General features: G+C 36.4%; 1 protein-coding gene across 7 annotated transcripts in view; it reads left to right on the forward strand.

Annotated features, from left to right (window-relative positions):
* Nucleotides 1–18,398, forward strand: part of DCAF6 (DDB1 and CUL4 associated factor 6) — an 86,784-nt gene that overhangs the window by 3,513 nt on the left and 64,873 nt on the right. For 6 of the 7 annotated variants that reach the window (XM_030469300.1, XM_030469301.1, XM_030469303.1 and 3 more), the window contains exon 2: nucleotides 13,065–13,126. The exons of the other annotated variant lie outside the window; for it this stretch is intronic. In XM_030469300.1, the coding sequence (XP_030325160.1) occupies nucleotides 13,065–13,126 (62 nt within the window). The remainder of the gene's footprint in view (nucleotides 1–13,064; nucleotides 13,127–18,398) is intronic. 7 annotated transcript variants of the gene reach the window in all.

Consider the following 18,398-nt stretch of genomic DNA (forward strand, 5'->3'; position numbering starts at 1 on the left):
CATTTGTAGGCTAATTAGTCTCAGTTTCAGACAGTGCTTGTATCCAAAGTCTCCAGAGAAAGCCAGGCCTTGAGGAAGCTACTACCATTAGCCCCTTTTTTTTTTGATTGAGTTTGGGCATGGGCTATTGCTAGTGGGAGGAGTCCTGCTGCTGGGTCACGGATGGAAACTGAGTTTCATATTACTTTCAGTTGTTAAAAACATCAGAGTGGTTTTACACTGAAAAACATTGGCAGTGAACTGTAGTATCAAATTTAAGTTGTTCTTTGCAACTGCTAAACCAGTTCTGATGGTGAACTGAGCCATGTAAGTTCTGATAGCAGGTAAAGTGTTTGCTGCTATCACAATAAAGACCTCTGTGTAGGTAAAGTATAGCGTATGGTAATCTTGAGTAGAGAAATAGCAGCATGGGTTTCTTGCAGGAAAGAAATTAGTTCATAATTCCTCTGAAGTATTTAATGTGATGGGTTTATTTGCTTTTCTGTGAAGGGTCATGCTGCTGAGAGTGGCTTTGTATAGCCATGAGGAAGACTGAAGACTTTTCCTAATTTTGGGGTTTTTTTGGGTGTGTGGTAGCTGGCACAAGTGGTTTCCCAGAGTATAAATAGTATGCAGAGAGAAACTGTTTCCGTTTTTTAGCTCAGAAGGATTGTTGGAAGTTGTGGTGCTTGATAAAATGGAAGCAAGAATCAGAAGAGTCAGTTCTTCCTAATTTCCTAATATCCTTGTTTGCATATTATTTTCTAACGTCTTTCTTTATGACATGAAATTTTTAAGCTTACCAGGTTTCCTAGGCATAGTGTTGTGATGCTGTCTCCCAAGCTTCTTCATATCAAAAAACTCTTCCTACTTTTTAAGGTTTGAAATCTATAAATTGACTATAAGGAAACCAAGAGAAAAAATTATTATATAGGTAGGGGGAACTTACTAAACAAGTGTCAGATGTTCCCTCTCTTTATCTAAATGAATCATAGTAAACCCCAAATTAATTACAGCTTTGAAGTAAGTTAATTGTCCTGTTCATAGGGAGGGTTGAAAAACAAGATGGGCAAGAATAGCTGTTATGTGTCTGTTTAGTTTTTATATTAGCTGTGCTAAATTTATTACTTGATTAGTTTATAAAACTAGTAGTGGCTCATTGAAAGTAGATAGAATTGGGTATTGCTGTCATTGAATGTATAGTTCTTCCTAAAACATGTTGCCGAGGGGTGCAAGAGTGAAATAATTTCTTAAAACACTGAAAACATTTATTTTTCTTCTATTTTTCCTTGGACAAACAAACAAACCCAGCAGATGTAAAGTGTGAACATTAGCAAAACCAAGTAGAAAGTGATGTGTTATTTTTCCCAATTTTCAGTGCAGCTATATTTCGTCATGTGGTATCTTAGTATTTCAAAATAATGCAGAGTAAGAAGGGTCAGACAGCTTTAAAATTAGGGGCTTTGTAGTTGGTGTTCTTGCAGACTTGGAGATAGTCACAATGTATTTATCAGCCTTTCTACTTTAATTCTTTGTATAACACTTTTGATGTCTAGTTACTTTCAGGTGCACTGTAACATTTCATGTTCTAAATCTCTGGCATTAATTTTCTGTTTCAGCACAAATTAAAAACATTGCATTTGTCACATCTAAAACCCCAAGATGTAGGGGTATTTTATGTTTTTCCTTCTACCTGTCTGACGAATTAACTGCTGCTTGAAAAGGGACCATTTTAAATTTACCTAGTTTTCTGATTAGGAGGGCAGAAATGATTGACCACTGTTTTAATGTAAATAATGTAGCTTCCTGATGTGCAATATCTTCTACTGCACCTTAGTGCGTGCCCAGAAAACCAGTTCTGTAGTTTTATATTCTGGCACACACAAAATATGAAACTAGACTAACTGAAGATTTAAGAAAGATGTAGTTGAACTCCCCAAATTTGTTTTGTTAGTGATGTTTTCTTAATAGTGGAAATAGGTAGAGTCAGAATTGATGTCCATATTGCAACAAATGTATCAGAGAAAAATATATCTTGAAACAAACTCTTAACATCTTTAAGGTACTCAATGTAATATATGTCAGTCAGGAAATTTGGTATTGTCATTGGGTTTTCAGTAGTTATATAGAAAAGTTTAAGACATTTATATAAGAGCTCTTGAGAAAAAAAATGTTGCTTCTTAGTTGTAAAAAACACAGGAGTGTACAGTGATCAGCTGTTGCCTTAAACTCTGTATGTTTTGGGTTCTCTTCCCTATTAATAAAAGCAAGCTTTTGTGACTAAGCTTGAAAAAATTACAGATGGGAGATTGAAAGAGCAAGGTATCAAGACCTGTTGATAACAAAGTATATTTGGTGGAGTTTTATGAAGAAACTGTCTAGAATTAATTCCCTGACACTATCTGATTTAAATTGGTACAAAGGCATAATGCATGTGTATAAAAGAGCTTTTTTAAGTGTTGTGTGTGATTCTAGCACATAAAGATTAATGCTTTTTTTCTTATTCCAAATAAATCAACTGAGATAATGAAGCCAACCATTAAAAGTGTTTCAATAGGATAATTCATAGAAAGTAGCACACTGTTTGTAAAGGAAGATAAAAACATTGTATAGCAGAATTGTCTGGACTAGGTAACAAGTAGAGAAAAACTAGATAGTACTAATTTGGTATATACCATAAAACCAGAAAGAGATGTGAGCTGGGGGCAGGATTGAGGCTAGATGAGTATTTCTAGTGTCTGAGTGCTGAATACGTGGTTTTAATTTCAATCTAATCAGCCCTCTGTTATCTGTGGAATTATTTCACTCATAAACTAACCAAGCTATGGAAGTGGAGGCACAGGTGTCACCTGGAAATGCAAGTGGTACTGCCATTTAGCACTAGGCTTATGTAAATTGGATAACTTCTTTTGCTACTGTCTTAGGAATCTTTGCTTGTAGTTAACAGTATCATGGACATTTTCTCAGTTACATTTTCCATGTGTGTTTTGTGGTTTGTTACAGTTTGTGTTATTACTTCTGTTACCTCGGTGTTGTCCCTCCTTGCTCCTACTCACTAATAAAGTACTGGCAATCACTTTAGTATGTTTTCTTTTTTTAAAATCCATGATAAAAACAATCTATGATATGTGGGATCTGGGATTACTAGGTGCCTTCTGTCACTCCATACTGAAATAAGAATAATATCCAATGTTAAGGTTTTAGAGTGTTGGGGATTGATAGGAATGCAACTTCTGTTTTCTTTTTTTTTTGTGTGTAGTAACATCAATTTGTGAAAAATTGTAGACTTTTATGGGTGACATTATTACACTCTTTGGTGGGACTGTTTGGCTGAAGCTTGATATTTGGGTTTCGTTTTTCCTGTTTTCTAGTAGTATCTAACTCAGATGTTGCTATTAATCATACAATCATAGAATCCTTGGGGTTGGAAGGGACCTCAAAAGATCATCTAGTCCAACCCCCCCTGCCAGAGCAGGGCCACCTAGAGCACTTCGCATAGGAATGAACCTACTTACTGAGTTTTGATGTTTCTGCCCTTCAGAAATTCAAAAGGCCCCTTTTTATGTTGTCTGCACTTTTGTCAACTTTGCCTAACGTGGTGTGAATTATGCAGGCGTACTTGTGATTTTTGTTTTTAAGGGCTTAACATTATATGTAATGTCTGTGCAATGAGTATTAATCGTGTGTTAATGTTTGCCAGGAAGTATCAGTGTATGTAAGTGTGTTTGAATGCCAAGGCTTTGTTTCTGTAATTATAATGAATTACAGTTGACTTTGAATTCTACTCAGTCTAAGGATGCAAATATATTTGCTTTATAACCTTTGGAGTCTCGGTTTTCTCATGCAAACAGCTGGAGACTATAAAGGTTTGTGTGAACTTTATGTTTATTTTCATTTTTGATTGCTATATTTCATTGAATATAGCTTTGTATTTTTAAAAATACGTTGTTTGTACAAAAGAATGTATTTATTTTGTAAATACCTACCTATGTCTTGATACTGAGTGTTTTAGACAGCGTCATAATTAAATTGCACCTTTATCTTGTAATAATGAGCTTTGGATACACAAAAGCTGTTTTGCTGCAAAAATAAGTGTGTACTACATGTACTGGATTTGTATTTCAGGATGGAGGCAGTATTGTGGAGACCCCTTCATATCTTTATTTTATTTTATTTTATTTGTTTGTTTTTTTTCCCTGTGGCCTTCTTCCAATTGGATTGCTTCCGTTAAGTGCATTAGGGTAGACCCTTTAGCATATTTGTGCTAAGTCACTTTTAGGGTTTTACTGCACTACTGTGAGTTCTTGTGACTTGTGATTCTTAATCTTCTGTCCTTTAATGTCCCCAAAATAGTCTTATGGGATATAACAATCATGTATCAATAATTTTTTGACACTTGAGATTTGTCTGGTCCTATTAGTAGGGAAAAAGATCATCTCAGATGGAAAGTATGTCAGCTTTCAAACAAAATTGGATTTTTTACTGATTAAGTGCAAGTTTCAGTGTTTTCATGTCTGGGCTTTAGCGAGCTACTGATTCATATATGTCCCAGATGCTTTAGTATGTGTTGCATCATTAAATATTGAACATAAGTATCGTGAGATAGAATCTGAGTCACATCAGTGAATTTTCATATTTCCTTATTAATTTTATTCTTTAAGAATTTGCAGGCTTTCCTCAGGAAAACTGAACTCATCATTAATGCTACTGCTCTCTAACTATCAGATATCGTGAGAAAGATGAGGATCCATCCTTCCCTTACCTGTGAACTGATTGTGTTGTGTACCATTAGTTATGCTTGTTCAACCTTTATTGAACTGCGGGAACTTCACCAATATAGAAAACTCTAATAAAAAACTAAGTCCACCTCTTTATTTTGGCTACAGTGTCTTTCTTTCCTAGGAAATAAGGAAGAATGTGGTTCCTTTAAAATTTATTTTTATTCTAGAAACACTGTTATGTTTTAAACTCACTTCAATAAAAAAGCAGCCCCCCTAAAATATAAGGGGGTTGGTAATCTGGGATGAATACATATAGTTTAATGCAACAAGTATGTAATTTTTAAAAGTAAATTTTAAAAAAGTTATTTTAAATGTCCAGTGATAATTCAGCTTATGTCATGGTGTTACTTAATAGTTGTCTACTAGCAAGACTGAAGTTTCTACTTCAGCTCAACTTGTGATGTCTCCTGTCTGTAAACTCTAAACCTGGGTGATTCTAAGTTTTTAGATTTGTAATCTCATACGTTCATGTACCTATATCTGTTCCGTTGTGTATAAATAAATCTACTTAACATCCTCTTGTAAACTAGGTAGTGTGTAACTCGTGTACCACCCAGGATTAAATTGGTATGTTTTATTAGGTAGGTGTGCACAATAGTTAATGATTTAATTTTGTTCCACCCTGTCTAAATCTCACTTTAACTGAGACTACCTTTTGGGAAAGACAGGCTCTGTTTGTGGTTTGTTTTATTTTGTTTCTTTTCTAGAAGACATGAATCTTTAGATACTCTGTCAAGCTTCTGTATAATCACTTCCGTATCTGTTTAAAAGCATGTGTTTTGTTACTGTCTAAAAGGGTCTTTTTAGATAAATTTTTATTACCCCAGAATCCTTGTCCAAAGTGGGCTTAGGGGATATACATGTGATTTGTCTTGCTGGCTGATTTGAAGAAGCTGTGGCCTCTCAATGGACAGTTGAAGGTATTGGAAGGAGTGGCAGCAGTAGTGGGCACATCCATCTTCAGCCATAAGAGGAAGTGCCTGCTAGTAATGTGCTTCTCTTAAGAACAGATCACAGTTAACTTTTTCCTTCTCTCTGCCAGTGACTTTTCATGTTCCAGTTTTAATTTTTTTCTGAGTGATTAAGGATGATAGATTAGTGTTCTGCTGGTAGGTGTCTTAACTCTTGCTCTGGAATAGGGTCATACCCTGTTTCAGCTTTTTGTACATCATCTGTTCTTGCTGAAAAGTAGAGCTCCTAATTAACCTTGCATGTTACACAGATAAGTAGTACTTGAGAAAATAAAGCAGAGTATCTGAGGTGATGTGATTTCCCAAAGTGTCATAAGGATGGTCTGCGTTAATATAATTTTTACAAGATAATATGCAACAGACATTACTGTTCCACATAGTTTTTCAGATGAAGACTTTTCGAAGTCATAGAAAAGCATTTTCAAAGATGTTGAAACCTAGAGTAATGGTACATACTCCAACTTCCAACACTGCATATTTGTTTTTTTCCTCAGCTTCATTAGATTCCTTTGAGAAGAAAAAGGACTCAAATGTGTTTTTCTTGATCCGATGACTGTTCAGTTTTGTGTTGGTATCTGGCTTAGAGTTTCAAGTTGTTTACTTGGGAGGAGTATTTTAATACTGGTGAAGAAAACAGAAAATGCTTTTGCATTTGATTAATCATGGATCCAGTTAATAACACTTTAGCTATTTCAGGTAGTATTTAACTGAGAAGGGTAAGGTGGTATATGTTATCTTTTTTGTCTTGGGTTATCTTACCCAAGTGCAGTTACTCTTTGTTTTATCACATGATTTTTTGCTTTCCACTATGTAGAACTTACAGGCATTTGTGACATAATATAAAAATTTCAAGTGCCTTTCATCACAGTAATTTGTGTGTCATTATTGGACTACTTTAAAGGATTGAATGACTATCAAAATTTCTGAAAGCTGGTGAATTTCTTTTCACCTGTCACAAAAACACACTCAGTTTATCTTCTGCTCAGCTGTAGTCTGTGGCAAGAACAATACAGAAAACTACTATGGGAAACATATGTAGGGGCAGGATAACTGTCAGAATATTGTGTACTTGTGAATGAAATGCATTTAGTAGTAATTGGGATAGCACACTCATTCAAATGCTTGTACTTGGAATACACAGATGGAATGCCTTAGACAGGTACTTGTACTCTATGCCACATTTTTGCCACTGAGAACGCCTTAAAAATTGATATTTATACAGTTTAATTTTGTCTGTTGTATCTTTCAAGCATAAAACAAGGTAAATTTTGTATTGCTGTACTCACCAGGAGACATTATAGATTTGCTAGATTGTAACTTAGGGCAATCTTCTATAGCTTGTCTTAGTGTTAATATGTGGAAGTTTTGTTAATACCTCAAGCTGAAGTGTCTAAGGATTTGAGCACAAGCTTGATGAACACCAAGTTATTTGATGCTGGGTGTTTAATAGCAAAGCTGTTGCATATTAAAATGGCAAGTAAGTGTCCTTAGAGAAATTAAAATACTTTGTGATTTCTATATGGTGTTCAGGCCTTCAGGCTTGATACATCACTAAGAGCACAGAAGTTGTCCGTTTTGGACTTAAACCATAATGAAGTGGTTGTTCAGAGTAATTTGAAAGGTAATCTTTTAAACATTGACAGAACCAATAATTGCCTTTTTCTGGCATTTATACAATAGTACAAAATAATAAGGAAATATAATGCAGGGCCTTGATCAAAGGACTGGAGTCTACACTGATGGATTTGGTTTCTGGAAGTACTACTAATTCACTCTCTCATAAATTGCTTCAGTTTCCTGTGTCACAGTTTCAGTGTCTGTAAAATGGGGCCACTGTCAGTCTGCATAGCTAACAAATGCTTTTCATGATTTTAATTGATCCTGAAGAATTTTAATGTACTTCAATGAAAGTGAATTTGGTGCATATTGCATATAGTCCTGTTTACTGGATGGTACATAGAGAATTCTGGTTGCTGAAAAAAATAGCATATGGAGACGTGGATAAAAAGTTATAAGATCACTGTGGAGAGTTTGATATAGTCAGTCCTGCAAAATAACCTATATACAAATGAACTGGATTTGCCATCTTTTCATGGAGTGGCTTCAGAAATATGTAAACTCTGCCCTGGAAAATCAAGAGTAGTTTTTAAATGTGCTTAGAGTGCAAGATAACATGTGCTCTGCATCGGGAACAGATGCTGGCTCCATTTCAGTTTTAAACTAGGGCATTCCAAATGTCACAGTAAGCTGGTGCCGAAGGACTTGGCCTTGGAAAGAGCTAGCTTGATATAAATGAGTGTTCATTTGACAAACAGGATCTGTTACTGATTTTCTGAATAATAGTTGTCTCATGCCATGGTGGTGCCCCTTTGGATCAAAGTTAAGTTATATTTCTGTAAAGCACAAATGCACTTTAAAGCTAGACTGTCATTTTGAAATGATCCGTACTTTTTCAGTGGGAAACTCTGGAGTTCAGTTTTAAATATATAAAGTCTTTACATGCTTGAAGCATTAAATCCACTGCTGTCATCAGTTCTGAAGTAGAATTGACTAAGTAGTCACTTACAAAAGAAAGGTATGTGTACCTCTGCCAAAATAGCTGTGTAGAAAGCACCTGACCAGCAGTTCCTAAACTGAGGATTGTGACCTAAATGGTGCCATAACTGCTGTGAGTGGGGAATACAAGGGGTACTGGTGTATTGGTGTTCTTCTCTGAAGTGAGATGAGAGCTTTGTACATGTGCCCAAACACCAAATTTAGGTAGCTCTTCAGAGCAAAGTGGCAAGGCATCATTTTGTTTCATGTTGTGCACAGTGGGACATTTTGAAGAAATAAGTTAACAAGGTTAACAATGAAGCAGCTTCAGTTCCTCTTTTGCCTGCTTTTCCATATTTAAATACATATTATGAATTACTCAGAGTGATGCTTCTTATGTATGTAAAATAGGTCTTGGAAATGAGCCTCTGGTCTCTAGCTTAACATAAACTAAAAAAAAATACCTGTATACTGAGGGTGGCACTCTACCTTGTGGCTTCAGTAGCATTCAGCCTTCAACATTCAGCAGTGTTCGGTGAAAGTGTGTGGATGGATAAAACTTGAAGGTATTGATAATTGTATTGAGGCTGGCACTCTACTTTGAGGCTTCAGCTAGTGAATAATGTCTTGTGAAAATAGATGGATGGAGCATTAGCTTGAAAGCTTTTCAAATGTCAGCTATGTAAACACATCACAGGAAGGTCATCATCGACATTTTAATTGCTTTTTTTTCTTTTATTTTACTCTTGCTTTGAAACTGTTAAGGTAGAACTCTCAACAAATATACCGTTGTCCAGGGAGATGATCTTGGTGATCACAGCTTGATGACCTGATCAGTGTCATAAACAGGCCTTATCTAACTATAATAAATTATATATTGAAGCATCCTCAGAGAATTAAATTAATTCCATTTCTGGTGGCACATAGCTAAGTGGAAAAATAAATAGCTTCTGGCTCTTAACAGAGGGGGGGAACCCAAAACTTAGTAGAGATCTTGACACTGATTTTAAAAGAGAAAAAAATTCTCTATGGGTTTTTGTCAAAAGCCTGTGTCTCCTCCATCATCTTAGCTGAAGGGAGAGCCAGGAGGGCCACCTTTGTCAGATGGTGGATAAAATGGGTAGCTGTAGGATTAGATGAATGAGAATTAAAAATTGTTAAGATTCTTGTAACCTGGCATAGCGGAGACATTGATGTGGAGAATTTGACTGTTAAAAAGTCTAGCAGTGAGAGCCAAGATATACCCAAAGAGTAAAAAAAGAACCAGTTAAACAGTATAGAATCATAGAAAGTCAGGGGTTGGAAGGGAACTCAAAAGATCGAGTCCAACTCCCCCCTGCCTGAGCAGGGTCACCTACAGGAGGTCACAGAGGAACACATCCAGGTGGGCTTTGAATGTCTGCAGGGAAGGAGACTCCACAACCTCCCTGGGCAGCCTGTGCCAGTGCTCTGTCACCCTGACAGTGAAAAAATTCTTCGTTGTATTTACACAGAACTTCCTATGTTCCAGTTTATAACCATTGCCCCTTGTCCTATCGTTAGTCACTCCTGAGAAAAGCTTGACTCCATCCTCCTGGCACTCACCCCTTACATATTTATAAACATTGATGAGGTCACTCCCCATTCTCCTCCAAGCTGAAGAGAACCAGGTCTATTGGTCATTCTTCATGAGGAAGAGCATAACAATGGAAAAAATTACAAAAATTAAAAAGTAACTTAAATATTGGAATATATCTAGTACTTATTTATTGCTGAGTTGTTGTTTGTTTTTTTTCTCAAAGAAATGAACCTGTGGAAGTCATTGCTCAAGTGTGAAGTACACAGATTCAGTGACTTTACTTTTAAAAGCACATAGACAGTATTTTCTTTGGATCAGTTTGAGTAGTTCTGTTTTTACTTCAGAAGAAAAAAACTATTTAGGATTTATTGTATCTAGTGATAAGAGACCAGAGAAATTCCATTTGATTGTCTTATTGTAATTAGTACTCTTATCAAGTATGAATGTTTTTGGAGGCAAAACATTGTAACTGTTTTCTCACTTGTCCTATTTTTACATTAGGGAATAAGGAGACTTTAAGTTTTGTCATTTTGCTTGTATTTAATTCCTCCCACAAATCAGTATTTAGTTTAAGTATGATCACATGATAAGTAACTAATCACACAATAAATCATGAATGCTAGCATGTACAATCTTAACTTGTTAAAAAATAATTTAAATGGGGGAGGATATGAGACACCATATGTATATATCTCAAGTTTAACTTTTACTGAAATTTGTGTAGCTCTGCTATGTTCTTACTAGAATCAGAAAGTCCTAACCTATCAACACCTCAGTTCACATCTAATTTTGTCAATTTTTTCTTTAAGGAAATAAAAATGCAGTTGAAGATGTGAACACATTTACTGTTTCTTGTTTGCTTACTTAAGTGATTTGGATTAAAACCAGACCTTAAGGGAATGAGGAAAATCTGTCACTCTGCGTGTTTTTGAAAGTGAGGTAAATAATCTCCCTCAGTGTTTCTGTACAGAGGTTCCTCAGCAAGCACCTGCATGTTTTTCTGGAGACATCTCCTTCCAGAGGTGTTGTATGCATTTGCTGTAATGCCCCAAAATCATCCACTGCCATCACACTTCTCTGTTCTGCCACTGAAAATGCGGTGTGACTGGCAAACACTCTATTTTTATGTTCACCTGCAGAGTATACATTTTTTTTTTTATCAACTTATCCTATTGGGCTTCACGTATTATTGTGCTGTATTTTGCATCACAGTAGTGCCCTAGAAACAAATTGTGAGGTTTCTGTTATGCAAAATGATATATAAGCATATAGTAGGTGATAATTTCCACCTCAATATTCATGGAATTCTCATTGAAAATACACGTATCATTCACTGATTGAAAAAAATAAGATTTAACTGAAAGGAAGAATATGTAGATGTATTCCCAATTCATGAATACGCACATACTTGCTGGATGTGCGTACTGCACAGAACTAAGTTGAGTATTTTAATCTCTCTCTAGTAATAATATTCCTAATTAACAGCAATTGTGTCACTTCTGAGATGCCACAGTTTTAGTGCTTATAAAATGGGGCATAGGAGAGTGTGGTTTATCTTTTCAAAGCTAGCTTATATGTGCTTTAAAAGCAAGCTGTTTATGAGCATTTCACCCAGTCAGTACCTTGTCTTTAAAAAGAAAATAGATCTTGTGAAAGTATCATCTTCATCTAGTATGGTAATTTGGTTGTGTTCTGAATGACTTTGAATTTCGGAAGTGATTTCTGGGTACCAAATCATGCTTTTAATGGAGGGAAACCAGCATGAACATTGAATGAGATGCTGGTGTGGGACTGGTGGGAGTTGGTACCTCATGAAAGGTTTCCTAATCTTTGAGAGAGGATGGCAGGGATGGTCTGTGACTCTGAAGGAGCAGGTATGGGTATCAGGTGTTCTTTTTCAGCACTGGAGACTATATAGGACAAATAAAACACATTAAAAGGAAATGAGAGTAGAGAGGAGAAATTACTTTTCCAAATCTGTGCTGGAGTGCCAGAAGCAACACTGGATTCTGAAATGGTTCTACATTAAGGTGAACCAAAAGAAGTTCAGAAATGTAAGGGTTTCAGATGTGTAGAGGCTTTTAATGCCGCTTTTCTTTCCCTGACTAGTTTTCTTTCCATTTCTAGTTTCCTAGAAGGAAGGCAGGAAGTTTAATTTTGACTGAATTATACAAGTTTAAGATTTGAAAGCAGCGCAGCCTAGTATAGGCCTATGGTCTGCTACTGGAGTTTTGCTCCAAGAGCTGTTCAAACACAGGAAAAAAAAAAAGATGATGGTCCTGGAGTTAAAGTGTTTTCAGGATTTAAGTAAAAAGATTAGGTTTATTGGTGTTGGTTGGTTTTGGAAGTGCTTTCTGGGGATTATTAGGTTCATTAAAACATGTTTCCATAAAATGGGCCCACTAAATTATATGAATAATGGAGCTATTTGTTTGAATATCTACATCAGGAAGAGGCCACATTGTTTTCTGTACCCTTTATTTATCCCTTTTTGTGTGTATAGTAGTGTTTTTAAGTGAGGTATGTCAGCTTATATACAGGAAATGAGGACATAAAGTTCCTGGGCCCTTGCCTTAATGTACAGTTACAGATTTCTTCTTTCTCATTCATCTTTTTTTTCCTCACCTTTCCAAAAGTGTCCTTTGTGTTTTCTGTCTTAATTTTATATTAAATGAAACAGTACTGTACTTGAATGATACTTTTCAAAATATAACAAAACCAGAAATTAAAGTTTGATTTTCTCTCATTTAAGAGGAGATGTAGAATTGTAGATAATGCTTGGAAGATCAGCTTCCAGTTCTTTGCTAAAAATTAGGAGACCAAGATTTATTCACTACTTGAGACTTAAACACATTCTTCTTTATATTCCTACACAAAAGGTCAAACTTCTTGAACTATGTTATGCTTGTTATCTTTCAGCTAAATTAGCCAAAATTTTACTAGTTTATTTTCAGCTTTATAGATACTAGTTTTGGAGGAAGCATCAGCCTGTATACCAGTGAAATGCTAGTTTTGCTGTTTCTGCAAACCTTTACTAAAGGTAGTGGAAAAGTTAGGAAATGTGAAACTTGTCTTAGGATAAGTAAAATGAGAACCATATGAGTTGTTTCAAGGCTTAGATTTATCTTTTGGTTCTTTTTTGTTTAGTTTTTTATGTGTTAGTGCCCATCAGCAGGGTTGTAATTACTTCTTCAGTGTTATTATTTTAAAAGAGTATGTAATTGATATTTTTCTTCACAGGGAGAAGAGAATTTATCCAAAGATTAAAACTTGAAGCAACCTTGAATGTACACGATGGATGTGTAAGTTGCTTGTTTTTGTTTGTTAAAAGATGTTAAATTGTGATTTTTGTTGCCACAATAATAGCTCCTCAACTTAAAAATGAAAATACCATGTATTAAAACTGATCTGGAAACCTCCGCTTTTTGATACTTACCTCTGAATTCTCTAGGTTTGGTGGTTTTTTTCCTTAAACATCTGATGCTTTAGCTTTGAAGCAAAACAAAATCCCATTCCGGTAACTTAACAGTGGTGAATGAGTTAATCTCCTGTGCAAGGAAAACACATGCTTATCTTTTTAGTTCTTATCTTAAGCCTTTAAATGGAATCTTCAGTAGTTTTTTTGTATGTTGATATATTTTCTTGATTTAACGCTGTATAAGTGTTTTGAGTAATGTATTCTCCGAGTCTAAAAAGCAAATGATCAAGTGCTATATGCTTATGTAAAGAGACAGTAAAAACAAAAATAAACCTCCCCTGAAAGGAAGAAACAACTTGAAATATTCCTTATTAAAATAATTTTTGGAAGTGCTTCAAGTATCTTAGCTTCTGTTCCTTTAAATAAAACATTTTACTTAAACTAGGTACAGGGCAAAGAGAGATCCATATTACTTTTGACTAAGCAGAAATTCATGATTCTTAAAGCACTGTTGTACAAGAGATCTGCAAAGCAAGAATATAGTAGATGTGCTATAAAAAGTCAAAATATAGGTATAAATTTTATACTTTAACATGTTGATTTCAAAAGCTGTTAAGATATATTCATCTCTTCAAATACACTTCTGATGAAAAATGTCAAGATTCTTTTCCTGAAGTTTGTTTTTTCTTGTAAAATAAGTAATTTTTGCCTATAAAGCAGGGGGCCAGAAAATCACGTCTTCACTACTTGTTAAAATGTGGTGACTAATCTCTGTTTTGGTTAACTACAAAAATACAAATTTGGGGGTGACCATTTGGTGTTTCTTGGATCTGCCTGATGGATATGTATTTGAAAATGCATTTTTAGTTGATTGTTAATATGTGGCCCAATTTAATTGTTTTACTGAGTGGAAATTGTTTCAATTGTGAACTGACAGCATTATATACAGGTGTTTAAAATACAACTACGGTTCAAAAAACAGTTTTAGAAATTAAATTTGCTCAGAACTACCCACCCTTAAAGAATGGAAATTTTACCTTGTGTACTGCATGTTTTTTTGCAGTCGATAATCTTTTAAGGCTGACAATCATTCAGTATAATTTCTTATTACTTCCTTTAATTTTAAAAAATCTGTGAAATAAATAACAACACCCTTACTGATTAAAATGCTTATACCATCAGTGGTAAATGATCATATTAGCCTTTTTTGTTTCCTCCACAGTTGCTCAACTTGCATGAATTTCAAATGTGACCTATGAATGCCTTAGTTGTCTTATTAAGGGTGTTTCTGAATTTTTTTGTTTGTTTGTTTGTTTGTTTGGAATGGGTTTGATGTTTTGGGGTTTTTTTGTTACTATGGGGCACTTTTTTGAAGATTATGAGTAGTCCTCCCCACTGAGGAGGAAGGAGCAGCAGAAAATAACACACCACAAACTGACCAACCCCCCCATCTGTCCTACCTGGGGGAGGATGAAGAGAAAATCAGGAGTGAAGTTGAATCTGGGAAGAAGGGAAGTATTGGGAGGGAGGTATTTTGAAACTTGGCTTTATTTTTCATTACCCTACAATAATTTGATTGGTAATAAATTCATTTCCCCAGATTGAGCCTGTTTTCTCATGACTGTAATTGTTTAGTGATCTCCCTGCCCTTATCTCGACGTAGGAACCTCTCGTATTTTCTCTCTCCTGTCCAGCTGAGGTGAGGAGTGATATTGAGTGGCTTGAGTGAGGACCTGGCATCCAGATAAGGTCAAGCCACCACATATGAGTTACTTCCAAGTATACATGCTCTTGTAGCTATATATACCATAGCACCATTTTTGTTTGAGATATGGGTATTTTCATCTTGTAGTTTAGGTACCACTGTCTCTGAAACAGTGCAGTTTTCCACTTTGTTTGGATCCACACTCTCTAGCAGTAGTATGTGAAGCAGTTGAATTAGTCTACCAAATCATTGATGTCTGCTTGTATCCTTAGCATCCTTTCAGGGCATGATTTGCCTCTTTCAACAAGATTCACATTGTCTGATTCAGAGTGAGGTGGTATGTATGACAAATTGACATTTTCCCTGTTAACTCTGAAGGGAGCTTAAGATGATGAGGAAACGCATAATTAGGCGAGATCCTTCCTTTATAAAGTTGCTAAATCCAAAGGAGAAATGTTGAAAGAGAATCAGTTTGGACCCGCAGGAATTAATCATGAGGAGAAAACAACCCTAAACCATACTGAATTAGAGTAAAAAATATCCTTTACTTTCTTCCAGTTCTGTTCCTGAGCAAATTGAGTCAAGGAAACCTTCAGAATGCATGGGTGGATAAAACCTTTGATATGAGCTATTACTACATTTTAAAATAAGAAGGAGTATTACTTGGAGAAATTCCTCATTTCTGTGTACAGAGATTCAGTTCACTAACAAACAAGTATCCTGTGTGGCATGCATCTCCTTCAAGATGGAACATTTTTAGATGCAGTTGTTTCGGGATAGAGCAGTTGTGTGTTGGAAGGAGGGGGAGCCTTAGGGGTGGCTCTTGTGAGAAGCTGCTGGAAGCTTCTTTGCTTCTAATTCTAGGCCTGCCTTTGGCCAAGGCTGAGCAGATATGGGAAGCTGGATGTGCATGTATGAGGAGCATACTCAAGAAAAGAAAAATTAAACTGTAAAAATAAAGAAAAAAGGCCCTGAAGAGCAGAGGAGAGGAAGTGGTGAGAGCAGTGCCAGAGCAAAGACACTGAGGTCAGCGAGGAAGGAGGGGGAAGAAGGTGCCTGAGCAGAGATTTCCCTGCAGCTCTGGTAAGATGGCATCTGTCCCCCTGCAATCCATGGAGGACCATGGTGGAACAGTCCCTGAAGGACCACAGTGAGGTAGACGTGGATTTGTAGCCCCTGAAGGATCATGGTGGGCAGAAGTGGAGCCGCAGCTTGTGCAGGATGACGGTGAGGGGCAGATGTGGATCTAGAGCCATGAAGGACCATAGTGGGGCAGACATGGATCTGCAGCTGTGGAGGACCCCATAACAAAGGAGGCGACTGTTCCTGAAGCAGACCATGACTCTGTAGGCAGCCCACGCTGGGTCAAAAAGGGACTTGTGTCAGAGCGACTTATGAAGGAATCTCCTGTGAGAGGGACCCCATGTTGGAGCAAGGGAAGGCTTTGAGGAGTCCCCCCCCCTGAGGAGGAAGGAGCGGCAGAAACAGCGTGTGGGGAACTGACCCTAAACCCCCCCTGCCCCTCCCCTGTGCCCTGAGGGGGAGGCAGCAGTGAAGGGATCCGGGACAGGGAAGAAGTGGGAGGGTGGGGAAGGTATTAAGACCTGGTTTCCACTTTCCCTGGTAGATTAAATATCTATTTTTTTCTCTTCCCAAATAGCGTCTGTCTGATTTTGCCTGTTACCATGATTGGGGAGTGAAAACCTCCCTGTTCTTGTCCTGATTAATGAGCCTTTTAGGTAGATTTTCTCTTCTCTGTCCCACAGTAGGGATGGGGGGTAAGTAAGCAGTAGCCTGGTTGGTACTGTCTGAGCCTGAACTGTGGCAGTAGTCCTCAAAGTTGCACTTAAATCAGTATAGGAAATTTGTTGGCATATTGCTGAATGGGCAATTTTTACCATCTCCAGAGATGAAAAAAATAGTACCTTTCTATACTGTCGTCTTTCTTGGGAGATCTTTCTGATATTCTGGATATATATAGTTGCTTTTATATCCTTTCTTGTGTTCTGTTACTTTGTCCTCGTAGTAGTTCTACTATTACATTATGTAAGGAAGGAATTTGCTTTTTCAGTTTTTTTCAGTTTTTTTACAGATTAGCTGTATTGCCTCTTACACTGTCTTTGAGTAGAACACAGACAGTATTTTTGACTATTTGACTAGTGAATCAAAGCTTCTGCTGCTTTGTTTCAAGGCTAGCTGAGTGGCAAATAAAATGAGATACAACTGGAAATGTTGAATACTTTACATACCCTTTGATTTTTCTCCTCTTGTTGGCAATTGTAATTTATGTTCAATATATCCTTTTTTTTGGCTCTATCACCTTTTTCCAGGAATTTCAAACCCTGAGAGTTGTAACTGTTACTTATGCTTTTAGTTGGGTGTTGAGTGGCTGTGAAGGTTAGATATGAAGCTTTTCTACACAGTTTTGTAATGCAAACCAATTTTCAAGCTAGCCTTCATTTTACAGTGTATTTTACTACTCATTTTAAAGTGTATTTTATTAGCAGGTTTGCTACCGTGGAATGAGACATGAGAACTTTTCAAAATCTGCTTTTACTGAGCATCTGTTCTCAATAATCCATATGCTATTGAAGTTATTCACTGGTACTGAACACTGATCACTTACTGGAAAGTTAGTGTTCTTTGGGGAAAAAAAATCAAGCTTATTCCACTGAAAGACTTTGTTATTGTTTGTCTTATTTTCCTGACAGTAATGTTGAGGTGATCTGTTACAAAATAAAAAGCCTGTTTAGTTTATACACTTCTAGTACACATTTGGCTGTGTCATCTTACATTTGGATTTTTTTCTGAACCAACTTTGGCCTGGTTAGGGTGTGCTGAAATTGCTCACCCCTGAGGCAATTGGTGCAATGAAATTGGAATCTTGAAGGAGAATGATTGATGTCTTGGGTAGGCTTGTGACACTGCAATTGAAGTAATACTGCCCCTTTGCATCTTATATGTTTTCCATGCTTTCCTTTCTTTCAAATTTTGATTTTTGACAGCTTCTGCTCAATTAGTTGAATTTTCTAGCATTTTTCTCGTATTTAAATTATTTTTTAGCTTCTTTTTTTTTCAGGTTTCATTTCTGTTCCTGTATCCTTTTATTAGCATTTTACTTCTCTAGAGCAATGATAGAATTTTTCTACCTGAAAGAGAGTGTAAGGGAAAATGAACATTCTTGGAGTTTGTGTTTACCGTAGCTGTAGTACTGTGCTGTGCTTGACAAAATCTTTTAAGTACAGGAGTTGTTAGGACAGGTTACTTCAAGGATAGATTGATCTGGGGGCTAGTTGAATACATGGTTGGTGATTGACAGCCAGGGTGATAAAATAATAAGAGTAGCCATGCAAGGTCCTACCAACACTCAGTCAAGCCTCATAACTTGACCCTGAGAGTGGCTGGTACTGGTGTTTGAGGTATGTTAAGACAGGGCAAGCAGATGGTACTT

The sequence above is a fragment of the Calypte anna genome, chromosome 1 (genome assembly GCF_003957555.1).
Source record: "Calypte anna isolate BGI_N300 chromosome 1, bCalAnn1_v1.p, whole genome shotgun sequence".
Taxonomy (NCBI): Eukaryota; Metazoa; Chordata; class Aves; order Apodiformes; family Trochilidae; genus Calypte; species Calypte anna.